The 27,057-nt window shown below is 43.3% G+C and overlaps 1 protein-coding gene across 3 annotated transcripts in view; it reads left to right on the top strand.

Annotated features, from left to right (window-relative positions):
* Positions 1–27,057, top strand: part of HMCN1 (hemicentin 1) — a 316,075-nt gene that overhangs the window by 38,814 nt on the left and 250,204 nt on the right. For all 3 annotated transcript variants that reach the window (XR_014220481.1, XM_082225398.1, XM_082225397.1), the window contains exons 2-4: positions 8,383–8,453; positions 12,132–12,290; positions 13,184–13,306. Coding sequence is in view for 2 of the 3 variants with exons in the window: in XM_082225398.1 (XP_082081524.1) it covers positions 8,383–8,453; positions 12,132–12,290; positions 13,184–13,306 (353 nt within the window). In the remaining variant the exon portion in view is untranslated. The remainder of the gene's footprint in view (positions 1–8,382; positions 8,454–12,131; positions 12,291–13,183; positions 13,307–27,057) is intronic.

Raw genomic sequence — 27,057 nt, 5'->3', positions numbered from 1 at the left:
GGGAAACTGTGCTTCGCAAGACGAAAAACTCGCAAGAAGAAAAAACTTGCGGAACGAATTAATTTCGTCTTGCGAGGCACCACTGTATCTATCTATCATCTATCTATCTATCTATCTATCTATCTATCTATCTGTCTATCTATCTATTTCATACCCTGCCCAAGGGAGCCCATGACGGCAAACAAGAGACAAAAGAGTTGGATTACTAAGGTTTAGATTCTAAATTCCCTGTCCACCTCTGTACTGGAATTCCAGTACAGTGGTATCTCAGGTTACATACGCTTCAGGTTACAGATTCCACTAACCCGGAAATAGTACCTTGGGTTAAGAACTTTGCTTCAGGATGAGAACAGAAATCGTGCAGCGGCAGCGGGAGGCCCCATCAGCTAAAGTGGTGCTTCAGGTTAAGAACAGTTTCAGGTTAAGAACAGACTTCCAGAACGAATTAAGTTCTTAACCTGAGTTACCACTGTACAGAGGTGGACAGGGAATTTAGAATCTAAACCAGGGGTCAGCAAACTTTTTCAGACAGTCCACTGTCCCTCAGACCTTGTGGGGGGCCGGACTATATTTTGAAAATAAAATAAAATGAACCAATTCCTATGCCCCACAAATAACCCAGAGATGCATTTTAAATAAAAGCACACATTCTACTCATGTAAAAATATGCTGATTCCTGGACCGTCTGCGGGCCGGATTTAGAAGGCAATTGGGCCGGATCCAGCCCCCAGGCCTTAGTTTGCCTACCCATGATCTAAACCTTGGTAAAAATCCCCCAGTTGTGACCACCTGATGGTTCTCGCCTCAGACCAAAAAGAAAAAAAGTGGCAGCGGCTCTGAAGCCTTGGGGTGTCCTTAGGGAAGCAAAGTCAAAACGAAAAGCGTAGAAGCAGCCAGCATGGTGCGTAGTGGTTGCTAAGCCCAGGAGCTGCTTGAGAGGGGAGCAGGCCAAGTGGGCAGCCTTGACGAGGGAGGAGGAAATGGTGTATTTTGATATTTTGCAATGGGTGCCGAAAGGGGCGGGGCTCAGCTGCATCTCTAATAGGCGAATAACCTTCTGACACAATGCCGTGGAACTTATGGAGGAGACACATAAGTGCAGAATGGTGACGAGGTGGTTATGCATGGTCTCCAGGGTTGCAAACCTTCGACTTTGCAAGTAGTGGCTTGGTGTTTGTGAGGGTTCTGCAGGTCAGAGGTGGACCTTGTTGGTTTTGATTCCGTTGCGTGTCGAGGTCCCCAAGCCCACCCCAAATTAACTCACACTTCACACAGAAATTTTTGTTTAAGGTTTTTGGCAGAATTTTGGCCACAACTTTATTTAAATACACAAACGTGAGTGGTTGCTTAGGCATTGGTTACGACTATCTGTCCATGCCCCAGGGACAGAACTGACTTCCGGATTCCAGCGGAAGCCAGTCAGGGAAAACAATATTGGGCATCAGTGAAGCTGGGTAACAGACCCTCACCTCTCCCCGCATGCTCCCAGGGCTTGCGTGGCCCAAACCCGATGCCAGGGATTTGGACGAAGGTATGGCAAGCCCCCGGATTCCTTTAACGGAATTCCCTTGTAGCACCAGCATTGGAGGGGTAGGCACTTACCCCTCTACCAACCGATTTTTTAACCAATGCCTAACTGCAAACCTTACAAGTTGTGACGATTTGCTACGCAGTAGGCAAAACCCAAATGGCAGCAGCCAAATGGACAAAATTCCTACCAGGCCCCTGCCCCAAAAGCAGACGACCCCATGACAGGCATAGCAAGATCAAATGAAATAACCCTCATTTCAGGGAGGGTGGGCGGGTGATCCGGTGCACGCGGCAAAAGAGAAAGTCCAAAGCTGTGTGACCTGTTGTGTTGTTGTAAAGAAAAATTGCCCTTTTCCCTTATGGGGTATCCAAGAACCCATATAGAGTCCTTACATAGGTTCCCTATTGGTAGGAGAGAATAACAGAGGCCAACCAGAGAATATTGAGAAGCAAAGCAGCTAGTAAGCTTGATCTTTACTGATCTGTTGCAACAGGGTGCTCCCCTCACACGCAGGAGAGAGGAGGACCTAGAAAAATGGTGTGCAAGGCCTTATAAAGACTTTTGAAATTTCCCTCCTGTAGATCAAGACCACCCCCAGAAACATCATACATACATCACAGAAGGGGTGTAACATAAGACCACCCCTCAGATACATCACACCTACATCACAGAAAAGGCAGTCTAAAACAGAAATTTGAATATTGTTTTCTCCTGTCGTTGTTGATCTCCTGTCTGGCAGGCTACTTGATTGGATTGCCTGGGGAGCCTGGCCATTCTTTTGTAGTGATAAATACTTCCTGGGCCAGGTCACAGGCTCACACCCTATTCAAACACAGACATACCCTTAAGACAGGATTTGTGAAGGAAAAGACAATGGGGAGGCTTTTCCACTTTGACCATGCAGAGAAAACATTTGCTCAGTTTAGGAATCAAAATGGCTTCAGGTCGGTCTTCCTGTGCTGATCTATGTACGTGCAGTTATGAACATAGCCATATATCTAAGACCTCAAAATTCCTATCACAGTGTCCCGCCTCCAAATTGGCAACATGAAAATCTCCCCAGAAACTCAACTGCCCAATGACTGCCTGTGGCTATCCAAACAGATCCGCCCAGCAACAGTGGGGTGGCCTGCTAGATCCTACCGAGCACGTGCTCTCTATTAGGGAGAACACGCTTTAGTGTTTCTGATCTTGGTGATCTACCACTTGCGTTTTTTTGTGGTGGTCCTGGTTAATTACAAACTTTTAGGAAACAGCAGACTTGCTGAGATGTTTGGGAGTGGTGTTAGAAAACCACGAGGGGGCAAAGGAGAGGTTGCAGGGGCTGAGCTGGGGTTTTCTCCCACTGAATTAGAGTTGTTATGCCTCTGCAGCTTAGTTACAATCTCTTGGGACGCTGGTGGTTTTTCATGGCATTTGCTGCAGAGCATGTTGATGATGTAATCAGCCAAAAATGTGAAGCAGAGTTTATTTCCCCCCTGAAGTGGTCTGTTAAGGAATACTGAATTCCTTGCTTTGGAACGTTAAGGTTTGCCTTATGTACGCAGTAAAATCTATAAGTATTGGTAGATGTGTCGTTTTACATTTATACCAAAAGCAAGTGAGACTTGCAGCTCTGTTCTCTCCTGTAACCTCTAAAACGGAATTTCTATTCATTGTCGCAACCAACCAGTCGTGGCCTTCCCCCTGGATAATTAAAAGCGATAAGGGACTCAGTCAGGCAATTCCATTTTATTTTCCAAGTTACAATATTCCATAGCTCCTGGAGGCCACTGACAATGCCCAGTGCTCATCAAGCTGCTTTTTCTAGGATGTTTATATTAATGTTAATAATAATAATAAATTTATTATTTATACCCCGCCCCCCAACCATAGCTGTCAACCGTCCCTTATTTGGCGGGAAAGTCCCTTATCCCAGCGCCATGTTCCGCTGCTGTCCCTTATTGATGACGTCCCTTAAATTTCCCAGGTTTCAACGGAAGCAGCTGCTCTCCCTCCCTCCCTGCCAACCAGGGAGGAGGGAGGCTCCAACTGTGTTGCTTGGCTGCGTTGCTCACCCAATAAGGAGTCTAAGAATAACTGGGTGGTGGAGCTTGCATGCCTTGTGCCAGTCAAATCGGCCGCGTTGCCTGGGGACTCGCCTTTGCTCAGCGCTTCCCAGTGGAGAGGTGACGGTGGTTTTCCTTGCTGCATCCCCTTTGCCGGGTTGCTGCGCTGTGGGAACCACCGCTTGAGGCTTTGTTTGGCTGCTGGCTGGGCTTTCTGCCTTTGGCTCTGAGGGGCTCAGAAGCTGAACATACCTGTGCTCTGAAAATCCCTTATTTTGGCTGCTGATCCCTTATTTTCAAATCTGTAAGTTGACAGCTATGCCCCCAACTGGCTGGGTTTCCCCAGCCACTCTGGGCGGCTCCCAAAAGAATAGTAAAAACACAATAAAACTTCAAACATTAAAAACTTCCCAAAACAGGGCTGCCTGCAGATGTCTTCTAAAAGTCATATTCTTGTTCCTTTTAAGTATATATATATTAATTGTCCTTCTGCAAACCTTGGGGTTTCTCAATCATGGGGATCCCTTCCTCTTGTTTCGCAGTGGCTCCAGTCCTGTTAACATGGGCTCCCAGTGTAAGAGGACTGACAAACTTGCAAAATGTTGTGATATATCTGTGGGTGTGCATGCATTAACAGAAGCTCTGTCTGGAAGTAGTTTAAGCGTCCCTCCCCAAATGCTAACATCTGTGATCAGAGACCATGCTGATAAGGCAAGGTTGGAGAACCTTTGGTCCTCCAGATGTTGTCGGACTCTAGTTTCCATCTGTTCAAGGCAGCATAGTAGTCAGTGGTTAAGGATGATGGGAGTTGTAGACCAGAAACATCTGAAGAACCAAAGGTTCTTTGGCTCTTTTGTAAATTATTACTTCATGTGCAAAAAGTAAAACAATAATCTCCTCTGACTAGTTCTGGAACATTTAAAGCAATTTAGAGCAGTTTCTTAGTTCGACCCCTTCCCACCTGGTTGCCATTTTCTTTCTCTCACTTCCTCAACATCCCATCTTATTGGGTGGTTATTTGGGGAGTGGGTTACTTACGATGTGTACACATCTTTAGATACTCTGTGTGTATATTTAGGGTTCTAAATGGTAAATACCATATTTTTCGCTCTGTAAGACGCACCAGACCGCAAGACGCACCTAGTTTTTGGAGGAGGAAAACAAGAAAAGAAATATTCTGAATCTCAGAAGCCAGAACAGCAAGAGGGATCGCTGCGCAGTGAAAGCAGCGATCCCTCTTGCTGTTCCGGCTTCTGGGATAGCTGCGCAGCCTGCATTCGCTCCATAAGATGCACACACATTTCCCCTTACTTTTTAGGAAAAAGTGAGTCTTATAGAGCAAAAAATACGGTACTTCAGAATGGCGTTGTGTGTTCAGTAAGGTATGCTAAAAAAATCTATTTTGTGAATGCTTACAATATCAGATGGAATTTTATGAATGCTCAAATATGTATGTGTGAGAGAGAGAATGTATTTGTTAACAGTGTGTTCTACTAGATGCAGTATTACTCAGAAGTAAGACTCACTGTCTTCAATGGACCTTACACCCTAGTGTGTTTAGCATTGCAGCCTAAATTTGGAAGATTCACTGTGATGTGAATTGGGGCACCAGTTACTGATTAGGCAGGGTGGCGCTGTGGGTTAAACCACTGTGCCACTTGGGCTTGCTGATCGAAAGGTTGGTGGTTCGAATCCCTGCGACGGGGTGAGCTCCCGTTGTTCGGTCCCAGCTCCTGCCAACTTAGCAGTTCGAAAGCACGTCAGAGTGCAAGGAAGGTAAACGGCATTTCCATGCGCTGCTCTGGTTTTGCCAGAAGTGACTTAGTCATGCTGGCCACATGACCCGGAAAAATGTCTGCGGAAGCGGACAAACGCCAGCTCTCTCGGCCTGTAAAGCGAGATGAGCACCACAACCCCAGAATCATCCGCGACTGGACTTAATTGTCAGGGGTCCCTTTACCTTTACTGATGGAGGCATTCACCAGGGTTAGGCTGATACCTTATTGTTATGCTTTATGCTTTAGTCTGAAGGATTTCGTGCTGAGTGACAAAGGTTGGGCTGAAATATCTGTGTTTCTTACAAATATTCTCCCCCCACCCCACCCCGCTGTGAAAATGGAGCTGATCTTTTGCTGCTTAACCTTGCATGCATGGGAGGGGATTTCTCCAAAAGGTTTGGGAGGGGGTTTCCACGCATCTTACTGGGTCTCAGCAGGAAGTGTGGCTTATGGGATACTGTGGAGAGAGCCACATACTGCTTCCTGCCGGCCCCACTTCCCGGAATGCCTTGGGAGCGATGCGATGCTTAATGATATGGTGTCACTCGCAAGGAATTTGAGGAAACACAGCCAGCAGGAAACTTCGGAGAGAGCCTTGTGCTGTTGCAAATGGTGTGGGGATTTTTAAGTTGAAAAAGCAAGGGGGAGAGGAAGGAGGAACCCTTGGCCACCTTATATGGTTAAGTATGAACCCCAAAACTTTGGATATTTTCTCCTCCTCTATGTTTTTTTGGGGGGGCATGTTGTGCTTCTCACCCACCCAGCAAATGGCTCCAAAATAAAATGCACAAGGAAAAGACAGTTGGTGTATCTTCTCTTTCCACCTGCTTTGAGCTAACACTTTTCAAATGCTGCTGTTTAAGCATTGCAAGTGCCTTGAAGGGATGAACAGATGTCTCATTCCGTGTATTTGGAAAAGTTATAGATCATTTACTTTCCAGTGAACGCAAGGCAGCTAGAAAGTCCCAACACAAAACAATATTTCAAAATATAAAATCATCATCAAGTTAAAACCCCAGAATAAACGCCAAGGAAACCACAGTCATATTGTTGTGTTAGTTCCTTAAATCTTCCACTTCATGTGAAATTTATTTTTGTTGATGTCTTGTGCATTGTTATGTTTATTAGCAAAGAGTCGTTTCCAAACACTCGCAAATGCCACAACAGCATTTGTGAGCTACATTATGAAGTCACAATTAAAAAACAAACGAAAAACAGGATAATTACTGTCAAACTGTTGTGGAAACTTTCATCTACACAAAATGTACTGAGATGCTTCAAAGTGTGCATTATTGTTGTCAGTTTACTGAGATATAGATTTATTTATTCAGATTATTTCCTGTTTGTTTATTACGGAGGGGTGTTGGTTTCAAATTTATTTTTGGGTGGGAGGTATCAACATTCTTATGGCCTGTCAAATCTGTTGGCAGAGAGTTTTGTGTTGTACTATTTGGTCAGTTGCTTAGGGACCGGCCTAAACACCATCTTGGTTGTGTTAACTACAATTTTGTGGTTTTCCAGTTTAGGAAGACACGGCCTTGTTCAGTAACATGCAAGCATGGCTTAGGGGGAAAAAATCCTTTCCATATGTCATCAATTCAATGTGCTTTCAAAGTAGTTTTGAAAATTCCAGAGCTAAGTTTGATATTTGTTCTTTTGTGCTGAAACTATATAATAAGTGTGATACTTCTGACTCGTAGTTGTACCATGTTTCATGATATATTGTAATCATGTATGGAAAGAAAGGTCTTTAGTAAATTCACTGGTCACTTCAGCCTAACTTTTCATTTTATGCTGTAGGGTCTCAGAAATGTTTATCTGTAATTTAGATGTTTCTCCACTACTTCATATGATACAGTATATGTGTCATCTATTTCATTAGTGCTTTCCAACTTTTTTTTTTAAAAAAACTACCCCGCAAGCAGAAAATTAGAATTCCTGTTTAGGGAAGCCTTTAATGTTTGATGTTTTACCGTGTTTTTAATATTCTGTTGGGTAGCTGGGGAAACCCAGCCAGAGGGGAGGGGTATAAATAAATCATAATAATAATTATTAGCGACATCCCAAAAGCATTCAGTGTTTGAATCCTTTTCCTTATGCAGCCCAAACAAGGGGGGAATTATCAGCAGACTTAGGTGGATTGAACTGTTCAGCCTAAGAAGGACTGAGGTGGCTGTTTTCTGAAGCGCTGAATCGTATGAACCAAATCTTGTCAGGACACAAATACTAAATACAAGCCATTCATTTTTAAATACTTCTAATCACAGAAGCAGCTCTTTTCCTTACTATAGTCCTTACCACCCCGACCCCCCATTTCCGTTGTAAATATATAAGAAAAAACCTGGTCAAAACAGGCACTTAGTGGTTGCTTATCTGAATTAATTTCCCTGGGAAACTGTATGTCTGAACCCAGAAATCCACTTACTTAACAGTAAATAGACCAATACTTGTATACTTCCTTTTAACTAGCAGAAATCGTCCAAACCCCAACAACATCATTGTTTTCTTTGTCAGAGTTAATGCAAGTCCTACTGATCCATGTTTTAACTGTAGTTTTTTTGTTTAAAAAAACTGTTTCCCACAAACCTCCATCCAAACAGAGAATTCTTGACCTTATGGGATCTCTGCCAGCTATTTCTTAGAGGGTCATGGTGTAGCCTAAGGTATTTGAGGCTGCTTCTAAGCAAAATAAGTGATTGTGGGGAACGGTGTTTTGCTTTTCAGGGATTTGGCTGGGCGAAAGGAAGTAGTGTTTGTGTGTATGTGTATGTGTGGAATGTGTGTGTGTGTGTGTAACTTGTAGTACTGTTTGTACATATTTTCTCACAGTTGGGGAAATGTTCTTGCAGAGCTGCCCAAAAGGGACAGCCTTTCACAAGGAGGATGTTTGGCATGTTGTCATTCAAAAATCAATCAATCAATCTGTAAATGACCTTGTTTCTCATGTCAGATCCCGCAATTGCAAAGCTGTTGATTCCCTGTAAAATGCAATTCGCTTTTTTTCTTTTTTCTTTTCCCCTTTCAGAAATTGGCCCTGTAACAATTACCACGGATCCCAAGAAATTTCAATATGAACTCAGGGAGCTATACGTTCAGGTGAGTGTCTGTCTCCTTGCCACAATTGCTTTGGATGGAAAACAAAGCTAAGCCCACTCAGAATCATAGAATTGTAGAAGTGGAAGGGTTCAACTCTGGTTCAGTTCCCCTGCAACTTGATCCCAGCCCCAAAACAATAACTGGGGGTTTAATTACAGATTGGTCGCAATACCATCAGATAAATGATGTGTTTAAGGAGGTTAAAGAGAATATGGGCTTTGAAATGAGAAGATCCAAGCTGGAGATAGAGTTGCTGGATGATAAGAGGGAAATATTATCGAAAATGTATAAATTACTATTAGAATGGCATACTAAAGATGAAGAAGTTAAAGTGGTTATGTTACAATGGGCTAAATATTTTGGTTATAATATTCAATTAAAAACATGGGAAAGGTTATGGAATGAAGGAATTAAATTCACTGCCAGTAGTGCATTAAAAGAAAATGTGATGAAAATGATGTATAGATGGTATCTGACACCAACTAAGCTTGCTAAAATGTGTAAGACAAAAAATAAGGGATGTTGGAAATGCAAAGAAAAGGGGGGGATTTCTATCATATGTGGTGGACATGCAGTGAGGTAAAAGCTTTCCGGGAAATGATATATAATGAATTTAAGAAAATGTATAAAAATACATTTGTTAAAAAACCAGAAGCATTCCTACTGGGTATCGTAGGTGAGGAAATTCCAAAGAAAGACCAAAAATTGTTTATGGTATGCAACAACGGCAGCAAGGACTCTTTTAGCCCAAGCAAAGCTTGGGTATTAATTCAATGTATCTGGAAAAGTGAATTTCCACATAGCGAGCATTAGGAAAGTGGGGCGTTGCATGTAATTTAATTATTGCTATTGACATTCCATTTAGCCACACTGATAAATTATAAAATGAAGCTTAAGGCGTTTTCAGTTTGTTGCTGTTTTCAGTTGGGATTCAATCACATATCAGCAAATTCAGGTTGTACAATTACAGTAGATTTTGTGCTCATACATTATACACACACACACCGACTTTTTGCAGGAAGGGAAGTGATGGGGAAATGTAGTGGAAAATGTGGGATAGCAATTACTTGAATAAATGAATGTTCAATAAACAACTGCTGTTGTCTAACTTCCTCACAAACTTTGTGCAAACAAATCACTAGGGATGAACAAGTTGTCTGCAGGCAACCTTTGAGAAGTCATGCAGATCTTTTCCTTGAAGAGCCATTTTTATGGCCTCCCTTCCTCAGAGGTATGGGAAGTTGAGGTGGAAGAGAACAAAAGAAAATCATAGCTTAAAATAAAAGCACAACAGCAGAACTTTCATGGCGACGAGACAGATTTCTCCCACAGGAAAGGGGGGTGGGGTGAACATGCTTTTCATTAGCTAAAGAGAAGAAGAATTAATGCCATAATTTAATATTGTAAGAACACTGAAGCAGTGGAACAAATTTCCAAAGGCGGTTTTTGAATGATCTTTGCTGCAGAAGTGACTGAATTTGACAGACCTGCTGAATAGGGTCGTTTAGGGATAACACGCACTAAGAAAACATGTACTGTACTCTGTGTGTCAGGGTGGGGAGGAGAGCTGAGGAGATCATGGCAGAAATCTAGCGTTCCGAAAACCCTGTTTGAGAAAGAGAAGAATATACACAAGCCAGTTTGGGATTCCAGATGAACATGCACTGAATGGGCACACCTGCTCTACAGATGTAAGTCAGTTTGGAGTTCAGATTAGGGCATTCTCCTCTGCAGCCCCTGAAAAGCTGCTCTAGGGACATTGGGGGCAGGGACTTTCATGAGCAGAGGGGGCTGTGTTGCAAGGGACCTCAGTAGAAATTGGGCGGTGACCTTGTTAAAGCAGATCTCCACCGCCACAAAGTTCCTTCACCTGGTTTCAAACAATTCCCCATCCTACTGCTGCCCTCATAGCAGGGGTGGAGGAAGGGAGCGGGAGGCGGCCCGCCCTGAGTGTCATCAGTGGGGGGGGGTGAAATTCGCCACGTCGCCCACCCAACCTAGTACTCTGAAAACCACACTAGTACTCTGAAAGCACACCAGTGCAAGTAGATAAATAGGTACCACTGCGGCGGGAAGGTAAACGGTGTTTCCGTGCGCTGCTCTGGTTTCGCCAGAAGCGGCTTAGTCATGCTTACCACATGACCCGGAAAAACTGTCTGTGGACAAACGCCGGCTCCCTCGGCCTGTAAAGCGAGATGAGCACGCAACCCCAGAGTCGTTCGCGGCTGGACTTAACTGTCAGGGGTCCTTTACCTTTATCTTTTTAATTGTGTGCAAGGTGCAGTTTTGCTATACTAAATAGGTGAATGTGAATAAGTTTATAACTGTTAGTCTTAAGTTCTTTTGTCTGTACTTTTTATATACCCTTTTTCGGAGTAACCAGAAAGAGGACACAGCAGAAGGAGGCTTCTCAGAAATAAAACATGATATTGTATACAACAGCCAAATTTATGGCAGCACAGTGACTTTTCCAAGGCAATGTTTACATACAGCAACAGGAGACGGATGGACAACAATGCTATTCTGATTTGTCCCCAAAGACAAACAAATACTGCCAGTTCATATGAATTACAGGTTTTGTTTTCCTTTTAAAATGCTCTTTCTTCATTTTCTTTCCATTTGATCTTTTTTTTCTGCTTGGTCAGAAGCTTCATTTTTAAAGAGACTAATTAGCAGATCAGTGCTCTCAGAACAAGTACTTTATGTTTAGCTAACAACTAGTTTTCATATAGTGTTCAAATTTATTCCTGCTTTTCTAACTCCTCTTCAAGGCAGCTTTAAATAATATTTAAAGGACTTAAAACAAAAGAACCAACTGAAAACAAAATACAGTGGCAACTGCAGTAACATCATAAATTAAAAGTGCTTTTGTAATATAACTGGCCAAAGAGTTGAGAAAACAGAATGGCATTTACCTGGTCCCTAAATCATAAAGAAGTAGACACCTGGGGAATATACTTAGGTTTTTTTAATATATTTTTTTCTTAAATTTTCTGTTTTTACAATTTAGAATATTCATTTCAACAGCCTTAAAATATCAACGACTTCTCTTCTTCTCCTTCCATGGTTCATTTTGCATAACATAAATCCCTGAATATTTTACATAAACTAAACCATGCACTATTCCATTATTACATCCATCAAAACTTATTTACACTGTTGAACTTATCTTAATGCTGCCAACGTTTCCAAGTGTACACAATTTCCTGCTTATATATTCAATAAACATTTTCCAATCTTCTCTGAACGTATGTTCTTCTTGTTCTCTTATTCTATATGTTAGGTCCACAAACTGTGCATATTCCATCAGCTTAAGTTGCCATTCTTTAGTTAGGACCTCGCTCGTTTTCCATTTTGGGGCTAATGAAATACGGGCTACAGTTGTTGCATACATAAATAACCTTCTTTGACACCTGGGAATTGCCATCTGAATTATCTCCAACAAAAAGGACTCTGGTTTCTTTTTATTACATTAATCAAGATTTGCTTACACCGTTGAATGGCTACTTAAGGAGATACTTCACAAAAGCAGTAACATTTTTCATGGTTGACCCCCTATAACTACAAATGGGGAGGTTAAATGAATTCAGAATTTTTGTGACTTTTTAAACTTTAGCACTGTTTTTGTTTTTTGTTTTTTAAACTTACATTATTTCCCTGTTTCCTGATTATAAACAGGGGGGCGGTGACTGTCCAGAGATGAGCATTGGCGCAATCAAGATTGCTCTAGAAATTTCTCTCCCGGGTTCATTCATCTATGTTTTTACTGATGCGCGATCCAAAGACTACAAGCTGACCCATGAGGTCTTGCAACTGATTCAGCAAAAGCAGTCACAGGTAGGAAACAAATTCCAATTCTGATTATTTCAAAACCGCCATTTTTTATTATTGTTGTTATTATTTTAAGTCTCTTTTTAAAAAAAAATGAAATGTGTTCCTATTGATTACGGTCAAATACCATCTTGGATAAAATATGTAAATATTAGGTCCATAAATTACCATATAGCATATATTCAACAGCAACAATTTGTTGACAAAGGACAGCTAGACATATAAAGGGCCCCATCACGTTCAGTAGCTTAGGGCCTCATCAAACTTAAATCTGGCTCTGATAACCGGGTTGGGTGGGGAATGTAATGGAGTATCCTGCAGGAGGCACAGCTGACTGGAATACTAAACAGGAACACTCCGCAAGGTAAAATTTTACTGCAGGCCCCAGTTGCCCCAAAGGGCTAAAGTTCTTGCCTGGTCCTCATCAGCTTGTCCCACCAGCTGTTCCGGTTATTGAACAGGGACAAAACTGCCACTGGAAGGCCGGCAAAACTGATGTCTGCAGTCGGGTAGGAGAGAAAAAAGCAAATAAGTAACAGCTTCCAAGTTTCTACCTCTCTATTTAACTGGAATCTGGCACGTTCAGCAGCTATTTTTGCTTTTTTGTTTTTATAAAAAAGTTATGCTACGACTAATAAAAACTTGTAATTACCCGAGGCACTAATGAATGTTATGAAATAATGTGGCCTATCATTCCTGCTTGCCAATATGGTGTTGTTCTTCTGAAAGTTATTACGCTAATTACTTAAGACTGAAAATATTAAATAAAGCGTATCCCTTTAATGACATAATGTATATTTCCTTCACTAATTGATTTCTGATGCTTTCCTTTTTCCATTCTTTTGTGTACGAGGGCTGTTTAAATATCCTTGTTTCTCTCCCCCCCCCAAACCATATAGGTTGTGTTTGTTCTAACAGGAGACTGTGATGATAGAGGACATATTGGTTACAAGGTCTATGAAGAAATTGCATCAACAAGTTCTGGCCAGGTTTTTCACTTGGACAAAAAGCAAGTTAATGAGGTAGGAATGAGTGGAGTTTAATTTTCATGGCAGTCCTATATGGGTATTGATAGAATGTGAACTTTTATCTAGCGGCCTTAGTTTTGAACTGAACATTTCCTGCTAAATGTTTCATCGATGAAGCTGACCCTAAAGATGAAAATTGTGGGAGAGGAAACTCAATATTTCTATTCATGTTTTCATTACATTTGTATCCTGTCCTTCCTTCAGTGAGTTTGGGATAACACAGATGGAGCTATTCCATTTTATCTTTACAACAACACTATGAGGTAAGTTAGATGTAGAGATTTGCTCAAGGCGGTCCAGTCAGTTTCATTAGTGAGCAGAGATTTGAACTCAGGTCTTCTTGGCTCAGCTCCCAACACTCTATATTTACTGGCTCACTGCAGAAATATTTTTTTAAAAAATAATTTTTATTAACCGACCAATCAAATCAAATCACATCACATCACATAAATTCCGAATTACAAAGCCGAATTTTAAATTTTTGTTGGGGGTAGCTATATTTCAAGTACCGAAGGGGATTCCAATCATCTTCTTGCTGCTGCTTTAATGTCCACAAATCTGTCCAAATAATGTTCACAATTCTATCCAGTCCTGTCTTGCTGTTTCCACATCTCATCTTGTTATTTTCATATATTTTTCTTTTTTCATTGTGATCTCTTCTGATAATCTCCTTAAGCAGGTAAACACAAATTGTAATCCTGTGTGAATTTTTCCGTTCATCCAATAACCATATTGAGATGGTTTCCTTGTATCATCACTTCCATAAATAAAAGCACTCTTTCCATCATTAATCTTCATAAATCTGTCGCCTTCTTTAGTCCTCTGAGGACGTTCGCCCGCTGTATGAAAACAAATGCATTCCTCCTCCCAGACATAAGTCTTTCGACAGAACTTGCCAAAATGGCGACGCTATTTTTTACTGCGTCATCCCAAAGCTCTTGTACTTTCCACGATGTCCTTAAAACATGCTTTTGGTTAGAAATTATCTCCACACAGTCTTAAATCATCCATCTTAGGTCATTTAAGCGGCCTTTCTGACTTGTGGGTGGGGGGGATTATTGGTTAATCACATAGAAGAAAGAAAGGAAAATTCCCCCTCCCCATCCAGTCCCATTGCCGAAATACTGAGCCTTGATGTGTCTTCTCAGGATATATTCCTCTTTATCCGACCCGTCTTCTTTCTCAGAGATCCCTTCAATTAGCAGTCTTTACTCCCCATTCTTCCTTGAAATATGTGCATTTGCTTCTTTCTAATTGTTTCTTTTGAAGTTGCTGCAGCTAGTGGCGCGAATCAGAGACAACGTCCAGGAGAGCCGAAGTCCACACAAGGGCTTTCTGCCTAGTGCCCCCACCCCCTCTAGTTCAGGGGTGGTATATGGGCACAGCAGGCAAGGGCGGTCCCCCCCATTTCCTTGGGGAGGGCAGGGAGGCTGCATACTCCCATCACAGCCTTTTAATTACCTCGTGTGGGTCGGAGAGATGTTATTGTCGGCCATCTTCCAATGCGCCCCTAGTGGCCCCCCGGCTCACTACAGAAATCTGGATAGATTTTTAGATACTGCTTCCTTCCAGCCACGGGCAAGCATGACATCTGAACTAGCGTCCCATGTCACAAACGGTTGCTTAAGAAGTGTCCCTTTATTTAGTTTCTGTTCAAAGAGAGTTTGTTAGCTCTGCGAAGCCCAATGGAACAGAGACATACTGTTCTTCAAAAATACCGATCTTGCACAATGCCCAGCTATAAAGTATTGCTTGAGGCCAAAGTAAATGCTGCATGAATAACTCTCCAGTGACTTTAATCGAAACCTTGCAAATAGTAGCTCCGGTGGTGTGGGTAACTGGAGCTGTAGCATGGACAGAGAAGGGGTTTAATCCTCTCAGTTGTATCTTGGATCTCAAATTCCTTGGTTCCCGAACAAACCGGCTCCCAAACAATTGAAACCCAGAAGTGAGTGTTCTGGTTTTCAAACGATTTTCGGAAGCTGAACATCTGGCGCAGCTTCCGATTGGCTGCAGGACACTCCTGCAACCAATCAGAAGCTGTGCCTTGGTTTTCGAACGGTTCCAGGAGTCAACTGGACTCCCAGAATGCATTCCGTTCGAGAACCAAGGTCCGACTGTACTTTGATTCTTAGCTTCATTATACACTGAAAATGCCATTTATTTACTTATTGGATTTATATACCGCCCTATACCTGGAGGCCTCAGGGCGGTTCACACAAAAGATCAACATAAAAACTGCAATATATACATATACAGTGGTACCTCGGGTTACAGACGTTTCAGGTTACACACTCTGCTAACCCAGAAATAGTGCTTCAGGTTAAGAGCTTTGCTTCAGGATAAGAACAGAAATTGGGCTCCAGTGGCGCAGCCGCAGCAGGAGGCCCCAATAGCTAAAGTGGTGCTTCAGGTTAAGAACAGTTTCAGGTTAAGAACGGACCTCCGGAACGAATTAAGTACTTAACCTGAGGTACCACGGTAATCAAACAATCCAATAACCCCCCCCCCAGAGCCACATTTTAAAAGAGCATAGGATGTAAATTAGATCAACCAAAGGCCTGGTGAAAAAGGAACATTTTTGCCTGGTGCCTAAAGGTGTATAATGAAGGCGCCAGGCGAACTTTCTTGGGGAGTGCATTCCACAGACAGGGAACCACTGCAGAGAAGGCCCCGTTCTCGTGTTGCCACCTTCTTGAGAAGGAGGCACACGAAGGAGGGCCTCAGAAGATGATCTCAGGGTCTGGGTAGGTTCATATGGAAAGAGGCAGTCCCTGATGGTTGCTCAGTTCAGAAAAGTCTACATGCAGAGATGCAGTGGTCAGCCTCCAATGTGGAAGGGGTGTTTCTGGTTCACATTTAGCTAACCAGCTTCTCGTGGAACTCTAGCAGTTCTTTCCTGGCACAGCAACATGCCTGAAACACCGTTTGGGGATTTCTGAATTAGCTCTGCTGATTTGCTTACTCTGAGCAATTGCATTCACAATTGGGCACCATTCCACCACTTGGGTGGAAGACACAGTTTCATTTTGGGTTTCCTGTATCAAAGCCATTCCTAAGAAAAGCATGACAAAGGTGTTATGAAGGGACTGTAAACTTGGAACATTTTGGGGGACTTTCCGGTTCCACGTTGTCGCTGTGGACAATAGCTATTTCGCAAGCTCTCATGACTGAATTTGCTGAATCAAAAAAGTCACATGTTGTTAATTTTGGTAATCTAAATCATCTGCCCTAGTCGTAAACATTCTCTTGGACTTCCCAATATACACAGTATTCCATCAGCTGCCTTGCGGTATGACTCAGAAAAAAATATGAATATTGTGGGTTTTTTAAAATGGAATTTTGGTTTATGCAGTCAGAGTTTGACTGCTTTATTGTCCCACGCATGTGAACTTTTCGGACATCTTGATCATGAGCTTTTGGATTGCTATTTGTTTTTCTAGTTGTAGATGTGGATATGTTGTACTTGGAAGCATTGTTCCTGTTACAGCAAGTTTTTGCTAAATAAATTGAAACGGGGAATTTACATGACTTGGCCTTCAAGAGGAAGCGTATCTGTATGTGGTAGGTAGGGACTTATAGAGCTTTCTTATTCTGCAGAACATTGACTTTAATATACTTCTAAAAATAGATTCTAATAAATGTTTTTCTCACACAGTGAAGCCATTACCTCCCTCTCGTTAATCAAGTCACAATTGTGTTCAAACACACTGGGTGCTTTGAGGGGTTCGGCAAATCATGGATCTGGAGGTCTAGTGCCAGCTAACCACAAAAACCAAATTGTAGGTGTTATGTACTGAAGTTCTCACCCTGGGCCAGCAGGGGGATACTGTAGATAGTTTTCACTCAGGTCCGCATATGCAAATAAGGAATTGAAAGTGACGCTCAGTGATTGGATAGTTACAGAAAGTTGTTACTGTTGCGTTGTAGTTGAGCTCTATATAAGCAGGTTGGCTGAACCCTTCAGTTCATTTTCTGTTCTGGCCTGTGAATAAACAAGAGCTGTTTGAAGAATCGCTGTGTCGTCTGATACGTTCACCCACAACTTAACAGTAACCTCATGATGTCCCAGCGTAAAATGGTCAACGCAACCCATCTTTATATGACATTACCGCAGCAAGAGGGAAAACTGTCTCAATGAGCAGATGAATTCACTCTATATACAATAGATGGAATTCACGATGCTATTTAGAAGTGATTTTAGGATTCTCAGAGGGCATGCCCATTCTACACACTTAAACTGATTTAATAGTCATTTCCTCTTCCCAAGGCACCCTGGGATTGGTAGTTTGGCATGATGGGGGTTGGTGACACTAGCTGCCATCTGTAGCATGCATTGACATGTGCTTAGGAGTTTGAATAACTTATTTACAATTACACAGCACATTTCTCGGGTGTCGGATAGCTTTGGGAACAGCACAGAGAGCAAGTCAAGCCCACATATCATTGTTAGCTCAGTTGGTTGGAGCGTTGTGCTGATAACGCTAAAGTTGTAGGTTCAATAACCACATGGGATATCTGCATATTCCTGCATTCCGGGGGGTTGGACTAGATGTTTCCTGCTTGGCAGGGAGTTGGACTTGATGGCCCTTGTGGTCTATTCCAACTCTATGATTCTATGATCCTCAGGGTCCCTTCCAACTCTGCAGTTCTATAAGTCCGTAGTTCTGTGTGTCTCTTCCCATCCCAGCTCCAAACGAGACTGGCCCCATGTCTATTGTTCTCTTACAACATCATCTCTACCTGGGGAGGCCTGTATTTGTTAGCACACCTTCAGGAAGCATTTCCAGCTAATAGTTTCCATGACAAAAAATCATCTGTACTCTTTAGTCATGCACAGAGGCAGAGGGCCTTCTCGGTAACTGTGCCCGCCCCGTGGAAAACCCTCCCATCAGATGTCAAGGAAATAAACAACTACCTGAATACTAGAAGACACCTGAAGGCAGCCCTGTTTAGGGAAGCTTTTAATGTTTGATGTTTTATCGTGTTTTTAATATTCTGTTGGGAGCCGCCCAGAGTGGCTGGGGAGACTATAAATAATAAGAATTGTTATTATTATTATTATTATTATTTGACAAACTTGGCTACAGCCATTAACCAAGAGTTGTCAGTGAGGAGAGACAGTGCTGTGTACTTGACATTCTGGCAGCGAAGTCTGGATTATTAAACTCGGAAGTATTCTTGAATAGGTTTTTATTCAGTCTGATTCGGTTCAAAATTAACAATGCAAAATTAACAATGGCGCATCATTTGTTATGTCATATCCAACGCTATGCCATATATAATGTTGGCAGCATGGCTGCTGTTCCACCTTCAAGTCCTGGCAAAGTATTAGGATTGTATATAATGTTACATGATTACTTAGGTCCACTAGTTTTAATGGTTTCACTCTGAGTAGAACTTAGTTAGATGCACCCCTTAGGAACAACTAATTGGCTCCCAAGTAAGTGCTCTGGTTTTTGAATGTTTTTTGGAAACCGAATGTCTGACGCAGCTTCCGTTTGAGTGCAGGAAGGTCTGGAAGCCAACCGGAAGCCACACTTTGGTTTTTGAACGGTTTCGGGAGTCAAACAGACTCCCGGAACAGATTAAGTTTGAGAACCAAGGCACCACTGTAATATGTAAGTTAGCTGTGTTTACTATTAATCATTTTCCAATTCTGGTTGGACACTAGCAATAGTTGCAAGGTAGGAACATGGATTGTGCAAATATCCCCCCCTTTTCAAAATCTCTTCAGCTCAGTTGTTTCCCCTTGCAACATTATTTGATGATCCAGTCCAATAAACTCATGTAGTTAATGGGATGACATCATGAGGGTGCATTTAACAGAATGGCATCATCAGTAAATGCAGTCGCAATCAATCACATTTCTTTGTGAGGAGAACGGTGGGTGAGGGCAACATAAAATAAGTAAAAATGACTTTGAAAAATGGAGGAGGCATTTTTTTGGCCCTGCCATTTGTTGGTGAAACAGGGTTGTTTTTTAGCTTTTAATGTGATTGAACAGAAACCATAGTAAGAGCAAAGAAAGAAAGAAAAGAGCACCAGTGGTTCTTTTACACTGACTTGATACACCAAATAAGGGCTCGTCCACACTTTCTCTCCCCCTGCTGCTTCTCCCTATGAAAAACTGCTCTTTAGTGCTCAATTGGAACAAATGGCAACTTGGGTTTTCTCCAGATTGATGCTTGCTTTGATTTAGCACTAAAGAGTGGGTTTTCCCTGGGAAAGGAGCAGGGAAGGTGTTTTCTAGGCACTGGACAAGCAGAAGTGCGAACAAGCCCTGAGTAATGCTTATCTGGTGTATTATTGGTTCCCTACAGGTTTTCAAGCACTCGTTTGGTGTGATAAATAACACAGAGATGCAGGCTGAAATCCAAAGGAGTGTGTGCATGAAATTTATGCACCTGGATATCCCCCCAGAGTTTCCTTTTCAGAATGCGCTCCTCCCTAGAACTCTTTAAACTGTTCTGTAAATCTCCCTGAATCCAAAAAGCATTTTAGGAATAAGACAGAAGACCGGCATGAAAGGGGCATGGAAGTTTTTCCCCCTCGGGAAAGCTCTTGTGTGTAATTCCCAAACCGTTTTCCGATTTGAAGGAACTAAAGAGCAGCTTGGATGTTTCTGGAGTTGGGAATGTGTAAAAAGTGCCTTTTGAAATAAACACCTGGCTAGGGGTGGGGAACATGCACACACCCCTGGATTCCAGCCACATTTTATGGTGTTGTGTCAAGACTGTCCTGCGCCGATTATTGCAAATACATTAGCATTGCAGTCATTTTTGTCGTCACATTAAGGCTGCCAAGCTCTGGCCTGTAAAGTAATAAAGGCCTAATTATTCTAGTCTACTTCCTTTAGCTTGTCAAAGGGTAAAGATTGTTCCACCAGGGAAAGGAGATTTGAAAATTCCACCTAAACATTTCTTGCTTGCATTCTGAAGTTAGCATTTGTTCTGGCTAAAAGCCACTTTGTTTTATTTTGGTTAAAGCAAGCAATCCCATCAATACTAACTGAACCCAGGCCCTTGCACCTGAAATTCTGAACCGTTTTGGATAAGCACCATGCAGATACAGATGGTTTTAAATAAACACTAATTCTAAATGAGGTTCTGTAGCACTTGTAAGCCTAGGGTACAGAGGACTCCTTGCTGGGGGCACTGTACGTTCTCTCAGCTATTCACAGATGTAAAAAATAGCACATAGCATGCATGTTTCCGTGGAACTGATGAAATTTCACACCTTTGCTGAAGGCTACGCACATATTTTGTTCATGAACTCGAGAATGCAAGCATGTTATTTGTTAAAACAGAGCGGTTTTTCCTCTGTGCCAGTCATATTCTTATATATTAACACATGTCCAGTTATTTCCTTTTGGTCACCATGATCCAGTGCGTAGAATAATGGACTTTAGGGCTAGTTTCAAATTCCAACATATCCCCAAAAAATTGCAGGGCAAAACATCAAACATTAAAAACTTCCTTAAACAGGGTTGCCTTCAGATGTCTTCTGAAAGTCAGATAGTTGTTTATTTTTTTTGAGGTCGGATGGGAGGGCGTTCCACAGAGCGGGGGCCACTACCAAGAAGGCCCTCTGCCTGGTTCCCTGTAACCTCACTTCTTGCAGAGAGGGAACCGCCAGAAGGCCCTCGGAGCTGGATCTCAGTGTCCGGGCTGAACAATGGGGGTGGAGACGCTTCTTCAGGTATACTGGGTCGAGGCCATTTAGGGCTTTAAAAGTAAGCACCAGCACTTTGAATTGTGCTCAAAGGTAGCCCCACGTGGAGCGCATTACAGTAGTCCAAGCAGGAGATAACCAGAGCATGCACCACTCCAGCGAGACAGTCTGTGGGCAGGTAGGGTCTCAGCCTGCGTACCAGATGGAGCTGTTAGACAGCTGCCCTGCAGACAGAATTAACTTGCGCCTCCATTGACAGCTGTGGGTCCAAAATGACTCCCAGGTTGCGCACCTGGTCCTGTACCTAAGTGTCTGGGCAGAACGATGGGGGTGGAGACGCTCCTTCAGGTATACTGGACCAAGGCCATTTAGGGCTTTAAAGGCTAGTGCCAACACTTTGAATTGTGCTCGGAAATGTACTGGGAGCCAATGTAGGTCATTCAGGACCGGTGTTCTATGGTCTTGGCAACCACGCCCAATCACCAGTCTTTCTGCCACATTCTGGATTAATTGTAGTTTCTGGGTCACCTTCAAAGGTAGCCCCACGTAGAGCACTTTGCAGTAGTCCAAGCGGGAGATAACCAGAGCATGCACCACTCCGGCAAGACAGTCTGTGGGCAGGTAGAGTCTCAGCCTGCGTACCAGATGGAGCTGAGAGACAGCTGCCCTTCAGGTAATCTTTGGGAGGAACATCTGAAAATAAAACAATAGATCAGAATCCCATGTGAGAATTTAATGGGTGTTTAATTTGGGAAGTTGACCGTTGTAAATTTCCCAGCTGGCTGCAGGGCAGGATAGCCCGCCAAAACTGAAGTTTAAAATGCCCAGTCATGGGCAGACAATGGAGTGGAGCTTGATCAGAGGACCTGAACAAGGAAGTTAACGTTCTCATCCACCAACTGCGGATAAAATCCGGTTTCAGCACAGTTGGCCGAAGAGCAAATTGAGAGAGCAGATTGCCAACGTTAAATAGAAGGTTATGATGAGTATGTATGTATGTATGTATGTATGTATGTGTAACACACATTGCCACAGGCACAAACTTGCATGAGCCTTTGGAAAATGTAAATGACATTTTCCTGCCAGATTTCTTCTTTTGCCTCTGCATTGTTTGTCTCTAGGCAGGACTGCAAACTTGCTAATTTGCCCGTTGCCTTTATAAACTGGTGTCCTGAGTAGACTACACGCTAACACAGCTGGCTTTGACTTGATAATAAAATGTGTCAAGCCAAGTTGGAGTGTTTATTTTGAAATTAAAATTCTCAAATGTGTTCTGAATTTTCGCTGTTTCTTTTTTTTTAAGAGAACCTCTCAGCGCACAATATAAAGTGGTTTTTAGTTGATTCATACACATTTTTATCATGTTTACAGCTGGTTAACGCCTTTTGATATCAACATTACGTAAGCTTCTAACCTTTGGCTTGAACTGATGCTGTCGATGGATCTTCCCCATGATCTAGCAAGGGAAATCTTGCCTTAAACATTACGATCTTCATCAGAGTCCCTCCTTAGGGATCCATTTTCTGAGATAAGAAAATGTGCAAATGGACAGAAAGCCTGTTCAGTTTGGGTGCCCTGCATGTAGAATTTTTTTAGCACCAAGCAATTACCCTATTTTCCCAGGCCTTCTAGCAAGCTACCCATCTGGTTTTCAATCTGCTAGAGGGTTTTCTAATTGTTTGCCACTTGTTTTTATTTGTTTGGCGCTGTTATAAATACAACTTTAATTTTTGTTGTGTTACAGCTATTGTGAGCACTGCCCTGGGGTTTTTTGAATTGAAGAGCAGCATGGAAATGTTTCAGATAAATAAATATAGCATGCCACTCGGTTTCTTGACATACTTATCTATAAAATGAGCTAGTACAAAGCAATGGTCTGTGGTGGATCTACCATGTCTGAATCCTGTTTGCCTCTTCATCAATAATAGCTCCATTGGTTACCCAGTCAACTAGCTTATTTTAAATACAGGACCTAGGACCCTCGTACCTACGGGACCGCCTCTCCCGGTATGCCACATGGAGAGCCTCAAGGTCCATAAGTTGCAACACCCTAGTGATCCCGGGCCCTAAGGAAGTTAGATTGGCTTCAACGAGAGCCAGGGCCTTTTCAGCACTGGCTCCAGCCTGGTGGAACGCTCTGCCTCATGAGACCAGGGCCCTGCAGGATCTGATTTCTTTCCGCAGGCCTGTAAGACAGAGTTGCTCCGCCTGGCCTTTGGCTTATAATAATAATAATAATAATTTATTATTTGTACCCCGCCCATCTGGCTGGGTTTCCCCAGCCACTCTGGGCGGCTTCCACAGAAACCAAAAAAACACTAAAATATCATACATTAAAAGCTTCCCTGAATAGGGCCGCCTTAAGATGTCTTCTGAATGTCAGGTAGTTGTCCATCACCTTGACATCCAATGGGAGGGCATTCCACAGGGCGGGCGCCACCACCGAAAAGGCCCTCTGCCTGGTTCCCTGTAGCTTCGCTTCTCGTAATGAGGGAACCGCCAGAAGGCCCTCGGCGCTGGACCTCAGTGTCCGGGCAGAACGATGGGGGTGGAGACGCTCCTTCAGATATACTGGGCCGAAGCCGTTTAGGGCTTTAAAGGTCAACACCAGCACTTTGAATTGTGCTCGGAAACGTACTGGGAGCCAATGTAGGTCTTTCAAGACTGGTGTTATGTGGTCTCGGCGGCCGCCCCCAGTCACCAGTCTAGCTGCCGCATTCTGGATTAGCTGTAGTTTCCGAGTCACCTTCAAAGGTAGCCCCACGTAGAGCGCATTGCAGTAGTCCAAGCGGGAGATAACCAGAGCATGCACCACTCTGGCCAGACAGTCCGCGGGCAGGTAGGGTCTCAGCCTGCGTACCAGGTGGAGTTGGTAGACAGCTGCCCTGGATACAGAATTGACCTGCGCCTCCATGGACAGCTGTGAGTCCAAAATGACTCCCAGGCTACGCACCTGGTCCTTCAGGGGCACAGTTACCCCATTCAGGACCAGGGAGTCCTCCACACCAGCCCACCCCCTGTCCCCCAAAAACAGTACTTCTGTCTTGTCAGGATTCAACTTCAATCCATCCATCCTCCAACCGCCTCCAGGCACTCACACAGGACCTTCACTGCCTTCACTGGCTCTGATTTAAAGGAGAGGTAGAGCTGGGTATCATCTGCATATTGATGGACACCCAGTCCAAACCCCCTGATGATCTCTCCCAGCGGCTTCATATAGATGTTAAATTAGCTTGGAGCTAATTTGATTCCCTCCCCCTCTTTCTTTTTCCTTTTTCCTTTCTCCTACTGTGATGAGGCTGCATTTTAATATTTTAATGTTTCAATATTTTAATGTTGTATTTTAATCTTGTTTTTAAGTTGTATTCATTCAACTTGTTTTTATTATTGCTTGTTAGCCGCCCTGAGCCCAGCCTTGGCTGGGGAGGGCGGGGTATAAATAAAATTTATTTATTTATTTATTTATTTATTTATTTATTTATTTATTTATTTTAGAGATGCTTTGCTAATTACAGATAGCAAACTGGTTGATAACTAACGAGGATTGGATGTAAGGCCCTTTTTGAATATAGGGATGACTACCACTGTGGCCCAAACTTTAGGGAATAACCCGGATGAATCCATAAATGAGAATATTACTCCCAGCAGGGAGGCCCACCAGTCGATGTTAGATTTCAACAGTTCTGGGGCCAAATACAGTGGTGCCTCGCAAGACGAAAAGAATCCGTTCTGTGATTCTCTTCGTCTAGCGGTTTTTTCGTCTTGCGAAGCAAGCCCATTGACAGATTAGCGGATTAGCGCTATTAGCGGCTTTTAGCGGCTTATCTGCTGATTGGATCAGCTGATAAGCGTCTTAGCGGCTTAGAAAAAGGGATGGGGAAAGGGGAAAAAACCCAGCAGGAACTCGCAAGACATTGTCGTCTTGCGAAGCAAGCCCATAGGAAATTCGTTTTGCGAAGCACCTCCAAAACGGAAAACTCTTTCGTCTAGTGAGTTTTCCGTCTTGCGAGGCATTCGTCTTGCGGGGCAGCACTGTAGTGTGTTCCTGGTGCTTTATTACTTTTTAACTGCAAAACAAGGTTCTTGGCCTCAGTTCAGGGTACTGGAGGTCAGTCTGGTAAGCTTTCCAAAGATTCCGTTATTTGGTTGACCTCATCATCATGACCATGATAGAGTGAATGATAATATTGCATCCATTCATTGGGTCCGATAGTGCACACTGGAACGTTAGGAGCATTTATCCAGCAGGCCTGATATTCTACGCCAAGAGAGGCGGATGTCTTTATCGTGAGAGGCCTTTCTTAGAATGTGCCAAGCGTATTCTCGGCCTCACTGATGTGGTCTGAAGGAAAGCAGCTTGCCTGCAGGAGTTGCCAGAAGGAGGCATGCAAGGCGGCTTCAGATTCAAATGAATGGCAAGTAATAATAGCAATAAAGTACACCCCCCCCCACAGTTGTTTCAAACTTTAAATGTTAATATGAGCACTTGGAATCAGGTCTGGAAATGGACTGAAAGCCAGCGCAGAAGAGAGACTGGCATAATATGCTCTTACCTACCAGTCTCCATCAGTAATGTCGCCTTTCCCAGTGGAAATTTTGGGTGGACTGTCTTCGACAGTAGCCCCTCATATAACACATCCCTGTATTCCAGCCAGGAAGCTTAAAACTTCTCCTTTTTTTCCTTTGAAATTACGCTCTTCAGCCATGTTGAAAACTGTGACGTTTTCTTTAATTGACACCGGTGCTAATTAATTCACCATTTATTGCATGGAAAGACAGCTTTGTTGGATGAAATTTGCTCCCTCGTGTAAGTTGTATAATAAATCCCTCTTTCTCCCCTGTCCTTTTTAACTCTGCAAGTTGAATGTAAATGTGGTCCATTTAGTATGGGGGTGGGAGAAATGAGCAAAATTTGTCACAGACTCTTAAACTCAAAACATATGTCAAGTACATTTTAGATTCCATACTTCAGTATCGCATGTTTGTTTAAGTCTAGAAATAATTCGCCGCAGACCACTTCAATTTTCAGGACTTCTCATTGATTTCTAATTAAAGTTCCCTTCTCCAACTTGATGTTAACCTCATCATCTGCCTCCTTGCAGCCTGTTTGACTGTCATGGAAAATACTTTGGGTGTTTGCAAGAGAAGTGTGTGATGCACGGTTAGACTTTTGCAGTCATTATGCTCCCCTGCCCCATTCCCTCCAGTAGGATAAGGCCACTTCTGCCTTAAGGAGGAGGTGGGGTTTTGGGCGTCACGGCCCCTCCACGTGCACGGGGGTGGGGTGGGAGGCTAACCCCGTGTGATTGGGGGATTCCCGGCTGCGTCACCCCCTAGCCAGCCAATTGGGTTGGTCCGGGGGTGTGGCTTGCCCCATAAAGGCAGGACGCAGCCAGGGATCTCCCTCTTTGTCCGCCCACCAGCTGCTCCTGTTTTCCCACCCTCCCGCCCCAAGAAGGTTTTCCTTCTTGGACCTTGCTATGGACCTTGGTTGGTCACCGTTGAGGGGCCTGGTAGGAATTTTTCCACTTGGCAAATTGGCACCAGCCACTTGGTTTTCGCCTACCTCATAGCAAATGGTCACAACTTTCTGGGTATTGGCGGTTAGGCATTAGAATAGTTCTGTAGATAGAAAGAGGGGAGGTAGCGCCATCACGTGCCCCAAATATTGAAGGGTAGTCCGTTAAAGGATTCCGGGGGGCGTGGCCCTGTCCGAAGCCTAGGGAGGTTAGGGCCTAAGGCACGCCCCCTATCAGTGATCCCCGGAGAGTTCCTAGTTGATGTGCATCAGCAGGACTCCCCCTATTGGTGGTTAACCCTTCCCAGATGTCGAGCGGACGGGCTGAAGTCAGATATAGTTGGTTAGGTCCAATGCCTAAGCCAATACCGCTCATCACCTGTAACCAATAAAGCTGTGGCCTTTTTTAGCCCATTAACCTTAATAATTCTGTCGTGTGTCATTATTTTCCAACTGAGGGGGTCGGGAACTCACCATTAACTACTTTTCCAACTGAGGGGGTTGGGAACTCCCCCCAGAGAAAGCACTTTTCCAGGGCCTTCTCAAACCTAGA

Source organism: Podarcis vaucheri (genome assembly GCF_965113315.1).
Source record: "Podarcis vaucheri genome assembly, chromosome: 6".
Lineage (NCBI taxonomy): Eukaryota > Metazoa > Chordata > Lepidosauria > Squamata > Lacertidae > Podarcis > Podarcis vaucheri.
Note: the sequence above shows the minus strand (reverse complement) of the source record. Positions and strands in the feature narration are given on the sequence as shown.